The 23786-nt window shown below is 36.6% G+C and overlaps 1 protein-coding gene across 2 annotated transcripts in view; it reads left to right on the forward strand.

The window, feature by feature from the left end:
- PDHX (pyruvate dehydrogenase complex component X) overlaps positions 1-22877 on the forward strand; it is a 72887-nt gene extending 50010 nt beyond the window's left edge. Inside the window, exons 6-11 of one of the 2 annotated variants that reach the window (XM_055549304.1) lie at positions 5831-6005; positions 7577-7724; positions 12459-12517; positions 13859-14017; positions 17099-17270; positions 19065-19129. In XM_055549304.1, coding sequence (XP_055405279.1) covers positions 5831-6005; positions 7577-7724; positions 12459-12517; positions 13859-14017; positions 17099-17242 — 685 coding nt within the window. In that variant the 3' untranslated portion in view covers positions 17243-17270; positions 19065-19129. Of the gene's footprint in view, positions 1-5830; positions 6006-7576; positions 7725-12458; positions 12518-13858; positions 14018-17098; positions 17271-19064; positions 19130-21720 lie in introns of those variants that run through there. The other variant, XM_055549303.1, reaches the window with a different exon arrangement.
- The last annotated feature ends 909 nt before the right edge of the window (positions 22878-23786 follow it).

Below are 23786 nucleotides of genomic sequence, written 5' to 3' on the forward strand. Positions count from 1 at the left end.
CAATCCTTATTTAATATCTACTACTTGTATGTTAATTTTGTTAATCTTCTACCAACCTGTACCTTAGTAAAAAGTCTCTGTAAAAATGGGTCAAAACAGCTTTCTTTATAACATGATACACTTACTTGTATATCTGAAGAAGATAAAGAGTCTATATGTAATTCATTAATTGTTGAAGATTTGATGAAATGCCAAATAATAATAGGTGTACCATAGAAAAATAGATTTTGCAAGTTTGTAAAAGATACATTGGAGCAGATGGAGATTTGAGGTAAGGAGATAAGTTAAGAGGCTTATAAAGTAGTCCAGGTAGGAGAGAATGAGTACCTGAACACGGATGAGAATGTAAATGATGGAGACAGCATTATAAGGAGAAAAGCCAGAAATCTGTTGAGAAATGGAGCAGGAGAGCAGCGGCTCAAGGTGTGTGCTTAGGATCCTGGGCCAGGTGATGTCTTGGCCCCATAAATTGAAATAAGGGATTGGCGGAACCACTTGTCTTGATGGGGTAACTGATGAATAATGTGTTTGGTTTGAAGCTTATTGTCAGTGCCGACAAGCCAGATTGCAGATATCAGGGTCATTGAGGTGAGGATGTGTCTCGGGAGACAGTTCAGAACTAGAGATGTAAGTTTGATAATAAAGTGATAAAGTTATGACCGAGATAATAAATAGGGAAACATTTTAAAAGGCACAAATTTCTGTGTTGGAGGATACCTAGGAGATGTATGTGAGTCAAGGAGGAAGGGATCTGAAAAAAGGCTCTTGAAGTTGGTGATTAGTGACCTTTTAGAGGGCAGATCAGTGGTGTGAGAGCAATGGGATAAAGAATTCGAATTTTCTTCCTCTTTCCCTTCTCTCCATATGTGCTTAATACATAAATGATGAATAAAGATCTTTTTTAAACCCAAGTTGAAAGTCATCATAGTAGGTCTGACATTTCCTAAGGAGGAAAGAATGGTGTTATCTTATTGGGTACCCTAGAGGAAGCACTATTCCAGAGTTATGTTTTTGATATTTTTGCCATCTTTGTCTTGTTACCTGATCCTTTCCCTGCCCTTATTCTTTAAATCTCTACCATAAGAGAGTCAAAACCTTCAGTCTTCAAACTGTGACATATTACAAAAGATTTTATGAGAAAAATGGATCCTTAAAGCATGCTTGTATACCACTAACGATGCCTATGTTTTGAGTTAAACACTGAGGTGAGCTTTGGAAAAAATTTTGTCTTCATGTCATCTACAGAAAGGTTTACTTCTGGTAAGACTGAGAAATTGCAGGCTTTGGCATAAGCTGCCCCCAAATACCATAGTACACATTGTTGAAATAGTGAGGCTCATCCTTTCTCCTTACGTTGTCAACTAAAAATTCAAGTAGAAGAGAAAAGAGGGAGTTACTTCTGATCCATTGTGTTTATGAAGAAAATCAAAGTGTCATGGTTGCTATTTTAATGTTGCATTAAGCAGACATATTGCTCGGAATATATATTGTGCACAAGCACACAGACTTGACTTTGCCTGTTCGTGTACCATCATTTTAACAAAACAAGTGCCAAGGACGCTGTTGGAGGCAGAACACACGTACATTCTTGGCCTGCAGCCTAGCTTCTTTGGTGTATCTGTGTCTTAAATCATAGTTGTAGCTAATGCTTGTATTCATGTCACAGTGTCACACATACAGTATAGTAGGCATGACAGTCATGTCGTATGGTTTCAATAATATTTCTTTTTAGAACTAATTCTTAGCACACCCAGATGAATGAAGGGATCTGGTAGAGAAGGTTCTACCCTAAGTGAATGCCCAAAGCTTCCTCTGCCTTTCTGCAGAAGTGGGTGATGTATCAGTTTTTCTCTTAATTTTTTTAATGTCCACCTAATTCTTCAAGCTTAGACTGATTATTTAATGGACAGAAAGCATTAAAGTAATTCTCTGCATGGCAGAAACTGAATTATTGGCTGTTATTAACCAATGATTAACATTCATACTTTATGAGGTATATAAGTATAAACTTAGCAACAAAAGTTTACTGTGAGCCTGTGGCCAGAATTGATTTTCTGCTACTTGTTTATGATTAATGACTCTTAGAGATGAACCTAAACTGCCTTTTCTTGATGAAAATAGTAATAGTTATGCCAATAGTGAAATAAAAGTATGTCTATTTAGTCTGACCAACTTTTTTTTTTAAGTAGATGTATTTAGGCGTTATTTTAGATTTTTTTTTGTTTCCTCGAGTATTCATTTTTGTTGTTGTTGTTGTTGTTGCTTTGTTTGTTTTTAACCGATTACCGAGGGTGCACTAGTGATCCCTGAACGAGAAAATCAACGTGTTTTGTATGTGCTGTTCTGATGCTGAACTTTAGTTTAATACCCAGATTAATAGATTTTGTTAGACATATTTAATTACCTTAGGTGATGAAAGGGGACTAGTAATGTTAGACTGTGACTTGTAAGAACTCTTAAAAGCAAAATATCTTTTGTTAAAGGCATTTTTTTAAATCAATAAAAGGTCTTATTTTATATCAGTGCCCACACTTGTATCTATGTGGCCAAAGTTTTGACTCACGACATATCCCTAGCGAATATAGGGCAGTCATTTATTTCATATATAAATTGTCACAATTAACTGGAAAAATGGCACTTCTGGTTATAAATACCATAAGTAAGTTAAAATGAGTGAAAGTCGTTTAGTCGTGTCCGACTCTTTGCGACCCCATGGACTATACAGTCTGTGGAATTTTCCAGGCCAGAATACTGGAGTGGGTAGCTGTTTCCTTCTCCAGGGGATCTTCCCAACCCAGGGATGGATCCCAGGTCTCCCACATTGCAGGCAGATTCTTTACCAGCTGAGCCATGAGGGCAGCCCAAGAATACTAGAGTGGGTAGCCTATCCCTTCTCCAGTGGATCTTCCTGACCCAGGGTCTCCTGCATTGCAGGCGGATTCTTTACCAACTGAACTATCAGGGTAAATGAACAGTTAACTTCTAAACAGGAGTAAGCTTGTGGTCAAAAGCCCTAAGAGTACATGACATAAGCTCATTCCCTGGGACACTCAGTCTTTCTGTCATCACCACCATGGTGTGGCTCAGCCTCAGAGCACCAGCATTGCCTCCAGTTATGTTCCTGTTAATTTTGTGTGACGGATGAGGGCCTTTGTCAGGAGGTCCTACTTTTAGCTCCATATACAGATGAGGTAGATAAAACATTTCTTCATTCAGTCCCAGCACACATGCATGCTCAGTCACTCAGTCGTGTGACTGTTTACAACCCTATGGTCTGTAGCCTGCAGGCTCCTCAGTTCCAGAATTGCTGTCAGTCTGAGGTAGGCTTATTTCATTTTATTCTAGTCTTTTCTTATGAGAAGAATTTGTTCTGACTCTGCCTTAGTTTAGTTGACATACTCTGCATAGGTATTAGAAAAGTAGTAGAAAAGATGGAGGCTTTGGAGTTGGTCAAACCAAGGTTTGGTCCCAGCCCTGGCAGCTTCTAGCTGCCTGCCTCTTCAGCTTCATCTGTAAAGCCTCTCTGCTGTGTCCGTTGCACTCCTTCTACACTGGGCTTTGTCTGTTCTTCTGCCCTAATTTCCCTGCCTTTGCACTTGGCTGTTCTCTGCCTCCTAACATGCTTTTCCCAGCTATTCTTGAGACTCTCTTCACGTCCTTCACAGAAATAATATGTCTTCAGGCCTTCCCTGACCACCCTGTTTTAAAATAACATCTCTTCTCACCCATGACTTTCAACCTCATTACTCGGCTTTATTTTCTTCACTTGCTATCTGTTCATTTGTTTACTTGATTAATGTGCTGACTCTCCTATAGAATAACACTCCTTGATGGGACGTGTCCATGTATTTTCAACACCTAGGATAATAGTAGGTGCTTGACAAGTACTAACTTAGAAATGGAATGGAACCTGTTTGTTCTTTTATTTTAGCTTTTATTGGAGTATAGTGGATTTACAACGTTGTGTTAGTTTCGGGTGTGCAGCAGGGTGAATCAGTTAGACATATACATATATCTAATCTTGTTGAGACTCCTCTCCCACGTAGTCCATTACAGTAGAGTTCCCTGTTCTCTTTGAACCTACTTACTTATTTATAAATAAGGGAGGGAGTAATATCCTCTCACATGGGTGGTGTAAGATTACGTAATTAACATAACCACAATATGTACACAGGAGTCTCATTTTTCCGCTTTGATTCCCTCTTTCCTAACCTAAAGGTCCAGGATGATTTGAAACTTCTTTATCAGTCTGACCTCTTATCTTAAATGTCAACTCTTTAACTTTGAAGCAAGTAAGTTACTTGCACTTAATATTAAGTTCATGTACCCCTTTCTGGACCTGATATAAAAAGCATGGATTCTCCTTCCTTAAAAATGTGCGTGTACACTTTGGGAGATCCCTCCCGTGATGTCCCGCAGGCTGGAGCATTCCTGTCTGTGTCACTTTTCTATTGCTGCATGGCAGATTGCAACAAACATAATAGCTGTTTAAAACAACACCCACTTACTGTCTGACGGTGCTGTGGATCAGAAATCCTGGCCCAGCATGGCTGGAGTTCTGACCCATGGTCTCACAAGACTGAAATCAAGGTGTCAGCCAGGCGTAGGGTCTCATCTGCAGGTTGGAGCCCTCTTCCAGGCTCACATGGTTAGCAGGATTCAGGTCCTTGAGTAGTAGAACTCTTACCCTTGTTTATTTGCTAGCTCTCATCCAGAGATTGCTCTCACCTCCTGGAGGCCTGCTTCAGATCTTTTCCATGTGGTCATCTCCATAGACAGTTCCTAAAATGCCTATTTGTTTCTCCAAGGCAAGTAAAAGAATTTTTCTCCATTCAGATTTCTTCTTTTAGGAATTTTCTCTTCCTTTTAAAGAATTTACCTGATAATGTCTGAACCGTGGATAGGTTGCCTTTTGATTAACTCAATGTCACTGATTGAGGGCCTTAATGGATATGTCTACAAAATCCATCACTTTGTCCTCAAAGGCAGCCTAATTATGGGAGTGACATCCATCATGTTCACAGGCCCAGCTACACTCAGAGATGATGTGGGGTATACACCAGGAACAGCAATATTGGGCTGTCTCAGAGTTAACACTCTTCCTACCATGTGATAATACCAGATCACTAACTGCATTTAAGAAATTTCAGAAATACAATTTGCCTTTGGATTTGTGTCACCCTGAAGTCATTTTTAGATTATGTAAAATCTTTTTTATTTAAAAAAATTAGGTTTAAAACATTTTTAATGTAAGACATTTTTAAGTACTATTGAATTGTCAGATTAAAATTTTCAAAAAAGCTGTTTTGTATAAGGAAATACATGACTTTATGCCACTATAATGTAGAATGGATTGAGAGCTTGACATGGTAGTCTAATTATATAATCTTTTAATAAACAAAGACACCTTTGTTTTACAGAATAATACAAAAGCAAGTCTGTTACTTGTTTAGTTATTTTTCATTCTAAATGCTTGTATGGGTTAGGCTTATTACATTAGATTGTGCTGATAACATTTGGGCATAATTTTAAGTGGTATGATTTCCTGGCCGTAAACAGTCAAATTTGCTCCAGTGCTTTAGTAAATATCCTAATGAAAGTCATACGTACAGTAAGCTTAACACTCTGTGAATGCTATGTGAAAATTATTTCACAAGTACTAAGAACGAGGGTATGGCTTACTTTATGAATTGCTTATCTGCCAAAAGACACCTCCCTCCTGAAAAAAATACTCATTTCCTTTATCTTCCCTTCACATGTAGCCTCCATTTTCTGAACTTTCTTGGATTCCTGGTTGCTAATCATGGTTATCTGACTCCCTTATCTCCAGGGATGCTCTCAAACTGGTCCAGTTGAAACAGACGGGCAAGATCACTGAACCCAGACCCACCCCAGCCCTGCCAACCACCCCCGCAGCACCTTTGCCCCCACAGGCTGCAGCCACACCATCTTATCCCAGGCCAATGATCCCTCCTGTATCCACTCCCGGACAACCTAATGTAGAGGTAATGTCTGTCATCTGAACAGATTTTTATTTTTCAGATTTAACTGAGAGAAAAAAAAAGAAGCATCACTCTTAGGTTTTATGGGCTCTTTTACTAGTCCATTATGAGCTGCTAGTGGTAGCTCAGTGATCAAGACAGAAATACTCTGTTTTGCACATTTCAGCAAACAAAATTTGTTTATATAGTGCTAACTTCCAAATAGAATTATGATTCAATTTAAATTTGCCACAGGTTCCACAGTGTACGTGCCATGTATCTGCCCTATAATAATGATACTTTCCATGTCTTTTTTCCTTGGGTGTGCTACTAGTTATTAATAGCTGACACCAGCTCCCTTTTGTGGATATGTTTTATTTTTGACTAACAGTGTTGATAGTCTTTCAGTGAAAAACCTGTAGAGATTGTATAGCTAATCATTCTCTCCCTCTTGGATACATGCCCTTTTTTGTTTTCAAATTACTCCGTTTTACCTCTCTGTCTCCCTTTCTTAGTACTTTTTATGTCATTTGCTTCCCATCAGAAGAAATGCAGGATAATCATGTTTGTTTCAAGTTGAATGGGCACTAAAAAAAATAAAGCTACAGTGTCTTTTCTGATGGAGAAACATATTCAAAGAGGAATATATTTCACAATATATTGTGAAAAAATTAAAAACATTACAAGTTTCATGAGAAACAGATTTTTGAAATGTATGTTAATGATTCATGTCTACATACAAAACAGTTTATGAGTAATCAGATCTTATTTCTTTAAAAAATAAGTTATTCAAATTTGGCAGATAAACTTGAAAATTCTTTCAGTATATAAACATCATTTATTTTATCAAGTGTTTTGCTAGCATAAAATGTTTGATTCTCTTAGAAAGCATTTGTAAAAAAAAAGTCAGCTATACTTTTGACTTTTTTTTATTATTCTAAGTGATTGTAATCCTGCCCCTGAATGAAGGACAAAAAAGGAATTAGCCATAATTTAGGGTCCATCCTGTTTTCATTAGAGGTTCAAGGAACAGAATTGAAAAGTAACAGTAAAGTTAAAGGAAGACCTTCTTATCTCATTCATACTTTATGAGTTTATGAAAATAAGATCTCATGTGATTTGTTTTATTCTTAATTACAAACCAAAATAGAAATAATTTGGGAGATTATCTAGTATTTTGGATTATCTTTTTCTCATGTATGCCATTTTAATAAGTAAGAATTCCCTGTAGTTGTGCTGTTGATATGTGTGTTGATTGCGTTGAGTTTTAAGAAGTGACGTTTGTAACAAAAGCTACTTACAGACTTATAGGTAATATCTCAGTAAACACACCCATTAGGGGATTATTTATGATTTGGTATGTTTCCTTTTTTTTTTTGTAAGAAAGTGTGGCCTTTATTCCTGACAGCCACTTTTGGCTGTGCTGTGACTTCACCGCAGCTCAAGGGCTCTCTGTTGTGGCGCACCGGCTTTCCTGTATTAAACTTTATTTTCTTAAGTGAGGTCATTGAGACCGGATTTCAGTTATACAGTTGATTTGCTTGTTTTTTTCAGTTCTGTTTATGATTTAATGGACACGTTATCATTCTTTGCAGGGCACATTCACTGAAATCCCAGCTAGCAATATTAGAAGGGTTATTGCCAAGAGATTGACCGAATCTAAAAGCACCATACCTCATGCGTACGCGACTACTGACTGTGACCTTGGAGCTGTCCTAATGGCTAGACAGGATCTGGTCAGAGGTGAGTGAACTGAGTTCATTTAATGTCATACACATGCTAAACGGTTACGGTATCCTTTGCTTATAAAATGTACATTGTGTATCTTCTTAGTTCGGTTTCATCATCTGGGCGTATTTTAGTATTAGAAAAGAATTCTCTTTTCCTATAAGAAATAAATTGATTCCATAGTATTGAATACATCATACTTTTTGGAACGATATCTGAAGAAGCAATTCTTAACATTTTAGAACATAAAAATATCCAAAACTGATTTAATATTTTAAAGATATCTTAAGATATCACTCTTCTTTATACATGTTAATTATTAGTTCATATTTAAAATGTACTTTCATGGTATTAAATTTGTATCGTTCCTCTCCCCAATCAACTAAAACTAAGGTTGCTGAAAGACATAAACTTTTTAGTATAAACTAATGTTATTTTCTGTGTTTTTGATAGCAGTCATTCTCATGGGTGTATCTCCTTCTTTTTGAAAGATATTTTTGCTTGGTGTAGAATTTTAAGTAAACAGGTATGGTTTTTTTTTTAATTTTGTTTTTTCAGTAATTTTAAAGGTTTCATTCCATTATCTTCTGACTTACAGAATATTGGCTGCCATTCTTTTTCTTTGTTCTCCTATGATGTTTTAGCAGTATGACTGTTATGTGCTTAAAGCTTTTTATTTCCCTTTTTGTTTTTTGACCTTTTGCATTTATCCTGTCTGGGTTTCTCTTAGCTTATCTGTTTTGTGATTTGTGTCTTTAATTAATTTTGAAAACTTCTAGATACACTTATTTATAACTATATCTTCTGCTTTGTATTTTTTTCTCCTTTGAGCTCTAATTATAAATATTAGACATAATTCTAAAGCTTAGATATAACCTCAGTTCACTAATGGGCTCAAGAAAGTTGCGATTTTATAGTTTATCTTGCTTTTCCTCTCACCCTATTCAGATAGGCACAGCTTTCTCTTATGGCTTTCTACATCCTAAAGGAAAGCAGGCCTGGTAAATAAGTTTAGGTATAGACTTTCAAACCTGACAGATTCTAACAGTCCAAGGAACCAAATGGAAAGGTATTTTAGACAGAGTGATCAATAGTCAGAAAGTTAACCCTGGAAGCTCCCCTTGGTCTCAAATCAAACTTGCTTAGTTTTGTATGACGTAGAGGTTATTCTGGAAATAATTTTCCTAGTTCCTTCCTCTCATGAGACAGGAAGCAGTACTGTTTCAGTGGAGGTATGGATTCATATAGCATCTGCATTGCCCAGATTTGGCTTGTCCTTTTAATTAGGGATTTTCTGTTGAGTCTTCAAAGAGCCCACATTATCCATGCATCTCCACTCCTCTTTCTTATATGAGGTTATAATCTATAACATTCTGTAAGCAAGTTTCACACTTTGTTTTGTAACAGTATGCAAATGAGAGTATTTGATATTCCCTCACAGTGTATGTCCTCAGAGAAAGCAATGGCACCCCACTCCAGTACTCTTGCCTGGAAAATCCCATGGACGGAGGAGCCTGGTAGGCTCCAGTCCATGGGGTCGCTAAGAGTCGGACACGACTGAGCGTCTTCACTTTCACTTTTCACTTTCATGCATTGGAGAAGGAAATGGCAATCCACTCCAGTGTTCTTGCCTGGAGAATCCCAGGGACAGAGGAGCCTAGTGGGCTGCCGTCTATGGGGTCGCACAGAGTCGGACACGACTGAAGTGACTTAGCAGCACAGTGTATGTCCTACTCAGTTCAGTTCAGTTCAGTTGCTCAGTAGGATCCGACTCTTTGTGACCCCATGAACCACAGCACATCAGGCTTCCCTGTCCATCACCACCTCCCGGAGTTTACGCAAACTCATGTTCATTGAGTCGGTGATGCCATCCAACCATCTCATCCTCTGTCTTCCCCTTCTCCTGCCTTCAGTCTTTCCCAGCATCAGGGTCTTTTCCAATGCGTCAGTTCTTCACATCAGGTGGCCAAAGTATTGGAGTTTCAGCTTCAGCATCAGTCCTTCCAATGAATATTCAGGACTGATTTCTTTTAGAATGGACTGGTTCGATCTCCTCGCAGTCCAAGGGACTCTCAAGAGTCTTCTCCAACACTGCAGTTCAAAAGCGTCATTTCTTTGGTGCTCAGCTTTCTTTATAGTCCAACTCTCACATCCATACATGATTACTGGAAAAACCATAGCTTTGACTAGACGGATGTTTATTGGCAAAGTAATGGCTCTGCTTTTTAATATGCTGTTTAGGTTGGTCATAGCTTTTCTTCCAAGAAGCAAGTGTCTTAATTTCATGGCTGCAGTCACCATCTGCAGTGATTTTGGAGCCCCCCCAAAATGAAGTCTCTCGCTGTTTCCATTTTTGCCTTATCTATTTGCCATGAAGTGATGGGACCAGATTCCATGATCTTCGTTTTCTGAATGTTGAGTTTTAAGCCAACTTTTTCACTCTCTTCTTGCACTTTCATCAAGAGGCTCTTTAGTTCTTCACTTTCTGCCCTAAGGGTGGTGTCATCTGCATATCTGAGGTTATTGATATTTCTCCTGGCAATCTTGATTCCATTTTGTTTCAAACATCTGGCATTTCACATGATGTACTCAGCAAACAAGTTAAATAAGCTGGGTGACAGTATACAGCATTGACATACTCCTTTCCCAATTTGGAACCAGTCTGTTGTTCCATGTCCAGTTCTAACTGTTGTTTCTTGACCTGCGTACAGATTTCTCAAGAGGCAGGTCAGGTGGTGTGATATTGCCATCTCTCTAAGAATTTTCCACAGTTAGGTCCTACTCTGTTCTTAATAAAATGTTAGCAATGGTATCCTTTCTATATGTTTGAAAGGAATTTGGGGAAAACATCTTCTTTCCACATAGATTTGGGATGCCTATCAGAAATATAAGTGAAAATGTCATGTGAGAAAGTGTGTGTTTGAGACTGAAACTCCAGATACAGAAGAATTTACGATAGAATTTGAAGGAATCATTGTCATATAAATGGTATCTGACTGAAAGAGTGAGCAGATTGTGGAATAAAACGAGGAGAGTCTGTAACACAGATAGCAGAAAGAGAATGTGTTTCAAGATGAAGAAAGTAGTCAAATATAGGAGTATGATGAGGGTGGGAAATCAGGTGAGGACTGCCCACTAGGGCCCTCGATTTGGAAATCATCAGCTGGTAGGTGATTTGGGAAGTCTTCACTCAGGACACCTATGCTGCTGCTGCTGCTGCTAAGTCGCTTCAGTTGTGTCCGACTCTGCGACCCCATAGACAGCAGCCCACTAGGCTCCCCTGTCCCTGGGATTCTCCAGGCAAGAATACTGGAGTGGGTTGCCATTTCCTTCTCCAATGCATGAAAGTGAAAAGTGAAAGTGAAGTTGCTCTGTCATGTCTGACTCTTCGCGACCCCATGGACTGCAGCCTACCAGGCTCCTCCATCCATAGGATTTTCCAGGCAAAAGTACTGGAGTGAGGTGCCACTGCCTTCTCTGGGGACACCTATGAATAGTAGGTAAAGTGAGAAGGATGCTGAGATAGATACATGAGAGATAAGCACAGTGAGTTGATAAAAGTCTCTCAGCACTGGAAATCCATTTATTTTTCTGCTCCTAAAGGAGTTTTAAACAAAGATGTCTGTTTTTCTGGAAATCTGAATTATAAGAGCTGTGTATTAGAAAAGCAGCTGACAGTTACTGTGACCGTTTGGCAGTATTTCGGTTTATGGTAATGCATTTAATCCCTTTCTGCAATCTTAGCATGCCTTTGGAATGAACTGTTGTTCCTGTAAAATTCCATGAGACTATAGTAACTGAATTTGTGTATCCTCCACATACCATGACTAGATATTGATCTTAAAGTCTTTTTTCTAGAAGCCCATGCAATAAAGAATCAAATATAGTTTCCATTTTCCAACACTTTCATATGCACTGGTAAAGCAGAGGTATAAACCCAATGCTTTTGTTATGATCAGCCCTTTGGGAAGGGAGGGGACCCCAGCTTTATCTTAAAATCATTATGAATACTGGAAGAACATTGATTTAATTGAATTCTCCATAAAACTAGTGAGAGACCTCATATCATTCATTGCATTAGGATCCATGCCAACATTGCTTCATCTTTGGCATTTACTATATCCTGTTTGGTTAAGTTAAAAACCAGCTCATATTTAATGTAGTAATTTAAAATTTTTTCATTGCATGCCTTGTTAGTAAAAAGAAATTTCTGAAAATCCTGCCCCCCCACCCACGTGTGTTTGTGTGTGTGTATATGTGTATGTATATATATGCTTGTTTTTTTAAGGTGATTGTTCTAATATAATCAGTGTATTATAAAGAGTACACAGGATATGGACTTGAAAAGGATTTGGAAGAAAATGAATCGTCTTGTAAACTTCCTGACTATACATGCTGTGGACAGACCATTTGTCTTTTTAGAGACACAGGACTTGATTCTTTTTTTTTTCTGATTATGGTTGTCATGTATCTTTCAAGTACTTGTGTATGATATCTGAGCAATTTAAAAAAATTGTAATCAGGACTAGGAGTAAACATTTACATTCACGGTTAATATTATTTATCCAAGACCTCATATAACGCAAATTTTTCTACTCAAGGAAATCTTATGACTAAGCAAACAAAGACCTGTATATTTTTTTTACCATTGTTTGTCAGTACAGTTCATAGTTTAAGTTTGAAATCATAATTGTTCATTTTAAAATTTTATTTTGAATATTAACCATCATATGCTTATTTTTCTTTCAGATGACATTAAAGTATCAGTAAACGATTTTATCATCAAGGCAGCAGCTGTTACACTTAAAGTAAGTAGTAAAGCCCAGATAATTTTGGCTTCTAAAGTAGTCTCTAATTTTTTGGGCCAGACATTCTTCATTTGTGAGGATTTGTTTTGATTTATTTTCTTCTTTCATTTCATTATTCTCTATGAAGAATTTAAAATCCTCTGGAGGTTGGGGCTTTATTATTTGGACATAGTGGCATCATTGAATAAAAGAGTTGAGCCTTGAAAGATGGAGAAGTGAAATGAGTAGTTGAACAGTGATGAAATGGAAATCAGTGTAGCATAACTGTGAGAAACCCAAGTGAAAATTCATCTTAAGAGAGTGGTCAGGAGTAAAATTAGAGAGATTGGGTGGAATCAAATTGTGGATTGCTGTGCTTAAATGACATGCTAGGAGGCCTGGATCTAACTTGGCAGAAAGCAATGAATTTTTTGAAAAGAAATTAGTTGTTGATTTCCATTTTTCAGCATCATTTTCTCTTGTGATAGTTGACAACATTATCAATACACACTGTTTCCAGGCATTTGGTAATTTCTTCCATTTTTTTCATCCTCAGTGTAGTTGTATGTATATTAAATATGTACATGCTCATATGTAGTATATGTTGCTGTTTTAGTTGCTAAGTCATGTCTGGCTCTTTGCGACCCAATGGACTGTAGCCTGCCAGACTCCTCTGTCCATGGGATTTCCCAGGCAAGAATTCTGGAGTGGGTTGCCACATTACCATTTCCTTCTCCAGGGGATCTTCCCAACCCAGGGATCAAACCCATGTCTCCTGCATTAGCAAGCAGATTCTTTACCACTGAGCCACCAGCGAAGCCCCATATATAGTATATAGCATATGTTAATGAAGCCTAGGAAATCTCTCTTAAATAGGGAAGTCATTTATTAAGGGTCTGCTAATATCTCCCAGGGGCTACACTAAGAAGTCAGGTTCCCTTATGCCACAGGAATAATGTGGTTGAATGTCAATACCCCTCTACCCTCTTCTCTTCTCTTCTCCTCAAAGTCATGTCAATCATCATATGAGGCAAGAAGGCTCACAAACATTAAATATTCCCTAGCAATTAGATTTAAGGAAAAAAGCCTTTTTCTTAACCATGATATAAAGAGATCAAAACATGTATGTATCATCAGAATTTCCTTAAGCTTGCTTCAAAAAAGATAGTGTGTTTATTCTTCCCAAACATAAAAGTTATTTAATATAGAGGTACAAACCACTTTTTTCAAATCAAATTTTTCTTTCCTTTATTCTAGCTATATTCACTTTCAAAAATGCATGACATTAATTATTTTTCTCTAATAACCTTAGTCTAAAGCTCCTTCTCTAATAACATGTTTTTTCCTACTTGTGCTTTCTAGCAAATGCCTAATGTTAATGCAAGCTGGGACGGAGAGGGTGCAAAGCAACTGCCCTCTATTGACATTTCAGTGGCTGTGGCAACAGATAGAGGTCTAATTACACCAGTCATAAAAGATGCTGCTGCTAAGGGTCTGCAGGAGATTGCTGACTCTGTAAAGGTAGGTCTTAAGCAATACTATACTTGCAAAATGTTGAAATTTACTTTCTGGGAAAGACTTGACATGATCTGGTCACACTGTGAGATAGATGTGTGTGTGGAGACTTGACATGATCCAGTCACACTGTGAGATAGGTGTGTGTGTGTGTGTGTGTGTGTGTGTGTGTGAGAGAGAGAGAGAGAGAGAGAAAGAGAGAGATTTTTGGTATTTTGAAATGATTATCAATTATATATACATAGTTTTACGTTTTGATCCAGGTACAACCCATTCTAAGATTATTTTGCATTCAAACTTTCAGAAATAACATGCATATTTAGGGCTAGCTGCATTCAAGCTACAGATGACTGCTTTATTTCCCAAAGTCCATAATTTGACCCTAAATATAATATTTTAGACAGATTTTAAAGTTAAAGCTGAAACTATATTTTTATTAAAGTGCTCACTTTTCACAGGACTTTATTGTTAAAAGTTTATTCATTTCTTCTCTAGGGTTGAGACCACTGAAAGTCCTTAGTATTCCAGAAGCAAAATTTTTGTTTTTTACCCTGGGCTCTAATATGGAAGAATCAGCTCTCACCAAAATTACTGCATTGATAGGCAAGGAACATACACAATAGGTCAGCTTTGACAGCCTCGATTAATATCCAAGGGTAATTTTTGGCAGAAGTATCCCAGGTTTTGAAGTGTTACCTTTGAAAATTTCAGATTCATTTAGATAAGTGATTTTTTTTCCATTTATCAATGACCTGAGATACATATATATATATGTGTGTGTGTGTGTCTCTGTGTGTGTGTAAAACAAGTTATAAGGGGGATTAAAAAGTAGAATATAAGACTTCTTTATGGAGCTGTATAAATATGTAGACCTACTTACCCCAGATAAATAAATGAATGGAAAGTGTAAGTTGCTCAGTCATGTCCAACTCTTTGCAACCCCATGGACTATACAGTCCATGGAATTCTCCAGGCCAGAATACAGGCCAGAGTGGGTAGCCTTTCCCTTATCCAGGGGATCTTCCCAACCCAGGGATGGAACCCAGGTCTCCTGCACTGCAGACAGATTCTTTACCAGCTGAGCCACCAGGGAAGCCCAAGAATACTGGAGTGGGTAGCCTATCCCGTCTCTAGAAGATCGTCCCAACCCAGGACTTGAACGAGGGTCTCCTGCATTGCAGGTGGATTCTTGACCAGTTGAGCTACCAGTGAAGCTCCAGTGAATGGAAGGTAATTTAATTTAAAATGCGTAGTCTTGGATCTTAAAGTTAAATATAATTAAAGTGACCTTAGTGGAATTTGCGTACGTAGATCTTTCTTCCCTCCTCTTTGGAAAGGTTTGCAGAGTGTTTTTATATATAAAAAAGGAGCTTTTTTAAAATTGAAGGGTGGTATTCAAAAGTTAAAGTAATAAAGGTTGGATTACTCAGATGCTGCACACCTTTTTTTCATGAACAGTTTTCAGCAGCAGTGAAAAATGCATGTAATTTTAGTGTTTTTATGACATTCATATGAGATTAGATTAAACAGTAGCGCTAGAATTTCCTTTAACTATAGAGTTAAAAATTAACTGTTACAGGGAGATTTCTTTGATTCTAACCAGTTTATCCATTTTAGTCCTATAAAATGATTCTTAAGGCAGCTATGTCAGCATTCGCTGTTCCTTATCCTAAAAGAACCTAAGTTGAGGTGGTGAGGAAGCAGTGTCACCCGCCTGCCAGCAGTGGGAAGGGCCCTCCCAGCCCTTGGTAATGTCCCAGGGCCTCTGGTGGTCCTTGAGCATTTCCTGTAACTCCCAGCAGCTCCTGGGTCTGTTCGCTCTGGCTACTTGTCTGAGCTTCCCATTCTGCCTGCCTCTCTCCCGCTTCAAGATTGGTGATTAACATTCCACTAGGGCTGCCGTCTATGGGGTCGCACAGAGTCGGACAGGACTGAAGCGACATAGCAGCAGCAGCAGCAGGGCTGCCGTCTATGGGGTCGTACAGAGTCGGACACGACTGAAGCGACATAGCAGCAGCAGCAGCAGGGCTTCCCTCATAGCTCCGTTGGTAAAGAATCCGCCTGCAGTGCAGGAGACCCTGGTTTGATACCTGGGTTGGGAATATCCCCTGGAGAAGGGATAGGCTACCCACTCCAGTATTCTGGCCTGGAGAATTCCATGGACTGTATAGTCTGTGGGGTCTCTAAGAGTTGGACACAACTGAGCGACTTTCGCTTCCTTATCTTATCTTATAATGTACCAGGCAGTAGGCTAAGCGCTTCACTCAATCTTAATAGCTTTATATCATAGTTGGAACCTTAACTTCAAATTGAAGAAACTGAGATTTAGCACTTTTAAGAAATTTGCCACAGTGTTGCATCTAGAAAGCACTAGAAGTTATTTGTTTAAACCCAGGCATTTCTCAGTTCAAATGCCACTTTCTTAGGCCTTCTGTGGCTTCCATAGCTAAAGTAGTTCCTGAATAAACAATTACCCTGTTTATTGTCTTCGTATGGTTTATAAGTCTTTGAATTTACCTTGTTTATTTATTTGTCGACCCCTCTATGTTTCTGACACTCTGATGTTGACTGTCTTGTTCATTGCCATATATCTAATTCTGGATGGTGCTTAGAAGATAATAGTTGCTCAGTTGAATAGTTGAATTTATATATTCAACTAGTTGAATTTATTTAATTAAACTATATTCAAATAGTTGAATTTATTTAAAAGAAAGGTTTCAATAAAAACTATTCTGTTGGAAGTAGTTTTTCAAGGAATTTGTTAGACTGTGAGTATCTATCTATGGACTCCAAGTTAAGAACGCCTGCTCTGAGTACTTCTTGACGCTTAAGAATCACAAGGTTGTCAGTGTGTGGGACTAAAGGCGTGCCTCAGCAAAGTTCAGGTTTATATTTCCTAAATAAAGTAATACAGTAACAAGCTTTAAATTCCATGCTATTCTTCATTAATTACAGTAGGTTTTAAGAGACTGAAGCAAAGTTTACCTCATTAATAGCCAGTAAATTTTTTGAATGAATTAGTAAGGCATGTGATATATTTTGGGCTTCCCTGGTGGCTTAGCAGTAAAGAATCCACCTGCAATGCAGGAGACACGGGCTCAATCCCTGAGTTGGGAAGATCCCCTGAAGGAGGGCATGGCAACCCATTCCAGTATGCTTGCCAGGAGAATCCGCATGGACAGAGGAGCCTGGTGGTCTACGATCCATAGGGTCACAAAGAATCGGACATGACTGAAGCAAATTAGCATGCGCGCACGAGGTAATTTTAGAAATAGTTGCTAGTTAGCTTGTATTACGTCCTGTCAACTGGATGGTTCAAGGAACACGTGCTTTGATTTTTAAGTTCACATTACCAGGAAATACCAATGAGGATTAGTTACTTTTAGAAGCAGTGATACTCATCAAAATCTATCCTTACTCTATGCTCTCTTGAGTTCATTGACGTGAATATCCTACTGATATGTTTTGGATTTATAGAGATTTTTAAAAAGTATATTATGTATGCTTGCAGTCTGTTGGTTTTTTTTTTTAATAATAAATGTTTTTTATTTCTTTTAGCCTGGTAACTTAGCAGGATGTGTTGTGATCATCTGCCTTTAGAGAAAAGCTTTTAAAGTTCATATGATATGTGCTTGTTGTTCAGATCATGTGAAGTTATATTGCTTAAGGCAGGAAAAAAATGCATTTGTTGATTGTTCTATTTGTGATATTCCAAGTACAAGTCTAAATTCATCTCTTAATTTTTCATTCCGGATCTATATAGTTTTTTAAGTAACTGTATACTAATAATATAAATCTGTAATTGATGCATTTGGCAGTAAATCACAATGATGTGTTGAGATCATTTTTAGATTTTTAAAGAATGTTTTATTTTTCAAAAATTGAATCATCTATGATTTAAAATTAAATAGCTACCAGTGGTAATTGTAAATGTATCTTTATTATCTATATAACACATCATATTGAATAAGTCTTAGATTTGTATCATCTACCCAATGACAATAGCTTCATTTATCCCTACTCTCTAAAATAATTCTTTATTATTCATATGTAATGATTCAATCTCTGTTCCCTTGCTTTTGAAGCATTGAAAAATAAAAATTAAGAGAAGTATGGTTAATTGCAAGTACAAGTAGAGAAAAATTCAACTGCTTTTTGCTTTCAGACTATTATCTGTCTTTCCCTCTGTAAGTTTTTAGACGTCAGCTTTAGGGTGATATGAAATGACTACATTTTTACATCCCTTGTAGCAGCGTAGACTAGCTCATTCAGGAAATGCTTTAGCTATAGGACCAAAAACAACAACAAAAAGTCCATTTTCTAGGGCTTTGTAATTCCACTTCTGAGAAATCATGTGAAATAATTCAAAAGAAACAAATTAACCAAAGTACACCACTAGGAAAATGACTGAATTGTGGCAGATGCAATCTTTAGAATGTTAAACAGACATTAAAAAAATCAGTTATAAAGAGTGACTACACTGAAGCTGCTTATAATATTGTGAAGTAAATATAAAATTTTGTTTTTTTTAACAACTATTTGAAATTAGTCTGTTATGGGTAAGAGAAGCAAATGCTGAAAGATGAAAATTGATGTGCTGGTTGTGAGATTGTTGCCATTGAATAATTTATTTAAAAGGTACTCGATTAACAAAAAGGGCTCTTCTCATACTTTGTCTTGCAAGAAAAAAAGTTTATAGGCAAAGCAGAAAATTGCATTGTATATATAAAGAACACTGAAACATTCTGCATAGTATATAAGATAATTCCAATATTTGAACAGTTTTTAAAGGGAAATGGTTTTTCTAGAGTTTTGATTCACAGATTTATAGCTTCTTGGATTAACTGTGTTCTAACTTACTCATTTTTAAGTGTGTTAGAGAAAATTATATATATAATTTTAAAATGTATATGTACATGCATATGTATGTATACTCTCTTATAAAGTCAAGGCCTATCAAAGATGAGAGTGTACCCTATAAAAATATTTAAAGTGACAAAATCAGCTATATAATGTAATGTTGGTTATCACGCTCTGTTTATATTTTTCTCAGGCTCTATCAAAGAAAGCCAGAGATGGAAAATTGTTACCTGAAGAATATCAAGGAGGATCTTTTAGGTAAAATTTAAACTCTTAATTATTGGTAGCATGAAACAGACATAAGATTTATAATGTACTTGTCAACCTGTTTTATTTTCTGAAACTTTTTTTAAAATTTAAGCTAAATATCTTACTTTAGGCAAGAGAATGTGTGCAAATGTTCTTCAGACTAGTTAGGCTTTCGTATCAAAGCTAGTAGAAAGCCATTAGGGTTAGCTGGTTAGCCCATTCAGATGTTCATAGAATGACATTCGGGTTCTGACATATAGTAAGTAGGTTTATAAATCTCAACTATTTTTTTTCTACTTGTGATTTATTTTAAGGTTCCTTGGGGTTAGGTCCCTTGGGGTAAAATATTAACACTGACTCTTGAGTTATCATCAGCTCTATTCTTGTTTAAGTGTAACTTACATACAGTAAAGTATACTGAATGTAGCTGGAATGTTTTACAAAGTGAAGAAATCTGTATAACCGACCAAAGCAAGATTATGAACATTACCTCCATGTCATAAGCCTCCCTTTATCCCTCCTAATTCTGACCCCCTAGAGGGTAACCACAATTCTGAAAGTTATTACCAACGTTTTTGTTTTGCCAACTCTGATCTTTATATAAATACATATTCTTCAGTGTCTGACTTCTGTCATTCAGCATTAATGTCTGTGAGATGAACTATGTTGTGTGAAAGTCATTTATTATTGCACTGTAGCATTTTGTAGTATTCTGTATAAATATGCTAGTGTCCATTTCACTATTGGTGGGCATTTGTGTTGTTTACAATTAGTGCTCTTACAAATGCTGATGCCATGAACATTCTTGTCAGTGCCTTATGGTGACTATATGTATGTATTTTTTTTGTATAAACCTGAAAGTAGAATTGCTGGGTTTATATCTTTAATAGATTCTGCCAGATAGCTTTTCAAAATGGTTCTACCATTTTTTGCTTCCATCAACAGTGTATGAGAATTTCTGTTGCTTCATAGTCTTGTTAACTCTTGGTATTATTAGGTTTTAGTGAGTCTTGGGGTTGTAGCTCACCAGGCTCCTCTGTCCAAGGCATTCTCCAGGCAAGAATACTGGAGTGGGTTGCCATGCCCTCCTCCAGGGAATCTTCTCGACCCAGGGATCAAACCTGTGTCTCATACATCTCCTGCTTTGGCAGGCAAGTTCTTTACCACTGATACCACCTGGGAAGCCCAAGGGAAATGAAAATTAATGATGTTGAATACTGTCTTCATTTATCTGTCAGCCATTTGGGTATCTGGTTACTTATCAGGTAAAACGCCTGCTAAAGTTTGTGTCTGTTTTTTAAAATGTTTTATAGGAGTTTCTTTTTCCCGATACACAGACTTTTTAGGATATATATTATTTCAAATACTTTTCCTACTTTGTACCTTGCCTTTGAAACTTTCCTGATGGAGTTTTTTAATGAACACAAGTTCTGAGTTAATAAAATCCTGTTTATCAGTATTTTTCTTTGTTGTTAGTACTCTTTTTTTTTTTTTTTCCCCTGCTAGGAATTATTGTCTATCCCAGAGTCATGAAGTTTTATTCTTCTATGTGAGCTTTATAATTTCTCGCATTTAGATTACTATCTATCTGAAATCAGATTTTGTCTGTGATATGGAGGTAAAGGTCAAAGTTCTCTTTTTTTGCCCTTGTGGATAATTAATTGACAAAATGTCAGTTATTGAAACCATTACTACTCTGTAGCATTGAGAAGGTAACCATGTTTGGTTCTTTTCTGATTTCTCTCTCCTTTTCAGTTGGTCTGTTTGTCCTTTGCTTGCTTAATACAAGCTAACCGTAATTTTCGATCTGTGACAGTGAAAGTCTTCCAGTTTTGTTCACCATCAAGCTTGTCTTTCCTGGCTTTGTATTTCCAAATAAAATTTTAAATCAGCTTGTCTTTTTCATACACACATGCAGTGATCTTGCTGGGATTTTTGTTGGGATTACATTGAATTGTTTGATTGATTTAAGGTTAAGGAGAATTGACATCCTTATAGCATTGAGTCTTCTAGTGAATGAACATGGTATAAACCAGTGTTTACTTAGTTCTTTGATTTCTTTCAGCTGTATTTTGTAATTTTTTGTTTAGGGATCAGATAATAAGTTTTATTAGATTTAGATTTTTTTATACTATTATAAATGGTATTATTTTAATTTTTTCTAATGAAAGCAACTTGTATATAGATACACATTTTTACATTGACTTATCTAATGGTTTAGCTAAATTCACTTATGTTACTTGTTTATCTGTAGATGCTTAAATTTTCTTTGTACACAGTCAGTTCATGTTCAAACAAAGTTTTATTTCTTTTTTCTAACCCTTATACTCTTCTAGTTCTTTTTTTTTTTTCTGTTTCTTTTTCTTGCCATATTTCTCTGCCTGGGGTTTACAGTTCAATGCTGAATATATGTTTATATTAGATACAGTATTTGTGTGTTGTTACTTGGTTTCTTTTTGATTCTATAGTAAATGGTATTCTTTGTCTTTGGTCTTTGAGTAACTAGGCACAGTTTTTCAGTAAAGTAAAAATGTATGACTCAGGGAAAGGGTTCTTTGGTTAAAGACATACCACCTACAGAGCTTTTTGTTTTCCCCTAGTATTTCCAACTTGGGGATGTTTGGCATCGATGAATTTACTGCCGTGATCAACCCTCCTCAGGCCTGCATTTTGGCGGTAGGGAGATTCCGACCTGTGCTGAAGCTCACTCAGGATGAAGAGGGGAATGCCCAGCTGCAGCAGCGTCAGCTCATAACGGTCACCATGTCCAGTGACAGCCGGGTGGTAGACCATGAACTGGCCACCAGGTTTCTGGAAAGTTTTAAAGCAAACCTGGAGAATCCTCTCCGACTTGCCTGATCCTCAAAGATAAGAAGTTGGTCTTTGATTAGTTAATTGTATTGCTGTTACTGAGAAACATACACTATAGGAGAACAATTAGGTATTTAAGTATGAAGTGGGTGAAATGTGTATTTATTTAAGGTGAAAGAGTTTGACCTGAGTTGTCTTCCTTTTCATTTGGGTTTGATGTTGTAGAAGTAGATAATAAACTGTAGCTAATAGAAGAATGAAAACGTTTGGTTAGTCAGATGCATTTTTAGTTTAACCACTGGTGCTGTACTAAAGGATGTTAAACTAGATGTAAATTAAATTAGATGTTTGACTCAGTGGAGTATTTTAGGATATTCGAGGATGTATGATAAACTGTAAAATCAAAAAATTTTAGAACTCTACCTTAATTGTGTTGGAATTAGAAGTGGTCTTCAAAGAGATACCCGTTATTGTAGCAGTGGGACCTCACTTTTACAAGCACTGCTCTAGATATACTTGAAGAGTTTAATATGTACAGAAGTTTATTCTGGATACTAGTAAATAAATAAGAATCACACTGCATTAGGGGTTGTGGCAACATTATTGAATTTTTTATGTATATAAAGCCATATGTTTTAAAGTGGTTTTTATCAGTCTTATTTTACACTTCCATGACACTGTGAACTTAAAGAAGAAGAATTTTTTAAAAAATTAAAGAAGAAAAAAGAGACCAAAATATTTGTTTTGATAATGAATTATAGTTAAAATATCTAAAACTTCAGAAATAAACTGCTCGCTTACCTTCATACTGAGTTGGAATATATTAAAATAAATCATGCAATTTCCTGCCAAACATCTTAATTTAGTGTTGATTTGAACACAATGTATTGTTAATACATTTTAATCAAGTTTATATTGTGCAATAAACTATAAGAAAATATAAAAATTTCTATTGTATTTTAAACATTAGGGCACAGAAGTTTAGTACCTTGAAATAGATTAGTAATTTCCCTGGAACAGCTTCAATGAGATCCTACAGAAGGAGAGAAGGAATTTAAGATTACAGTTAACCCTTGAACAACTCAAGGTAGGTAATGGTGGCCCATGTAGTTGAAAATCTGTGTTTAAGTTTACAGTTGATCCTCATATCCCTGATTCTGCATCCGGGAATTCAACCAAATGGGGATTGGGTTATAGTAGGTACTTAATGAAAAAATTCCATGTGTTAAGTGGACGTGCACAGTTCAAACTCATGTTGTTCCGGGGTCACCTGTAATATGACATTAGGAAAATAATGGATATAGAATGTAAAACTTCAGAAGGAGTAGAAGAGAAGACCTGTCAAGCAGGTGAGAACTATCCTTTTTATTCCATTGGTAATATGAAAGTTTGACAGTATACTACTTGTAAAGGTTAGAAGAACTTCTTTTAACAACTCTGCTACAGTTGACAGACTAACTATAACTGGAATTGGATGGATTTAATTTACCAGTGACTACCAGTTACTTGTGGTATAAGTTGTATGCTATGACGTGATGAACTACTTATGCTATAACAAAAGAGCTTTCTAAAATAATTAGAGCCCCGGTGTATCAATTGCTAAGATGCTTAATCCAGTTACTCAGCCATTCTTTAAAAATAGTCTTCAAAACTTTTGTCATGTTAACAGTTATACTAAAAATTGTAACCAAATGCCATTTTCAAAATAACTTTCATAAGTCACATTATTTTCAGTTTATTTTAACTGAAAAAAAATTTTTTTCTTCTAATTTTTATATCTGAGGAATAGAGCACAAAGCAGCCATAAGTCACCCTTGGCCTGGAGTTTTGCTTTGCAATGGACTAACACTCTTCT

Source organism: Bubalus kerabau, chromosome 15, assembly GCF_029407905.1.
Source record: "Bubalus kerabau isolate K-KA32 ecotype Philippines breed swamp buffalo chromosome 15, PCC_UOA_SB_1v2, whole genome shotgun sequence".
NCBI lineage: Eukaryota > Metazoa > Chordata > Mammalia > Artiodactyla > Bovidae > Bubalus > Bubalus kerabau.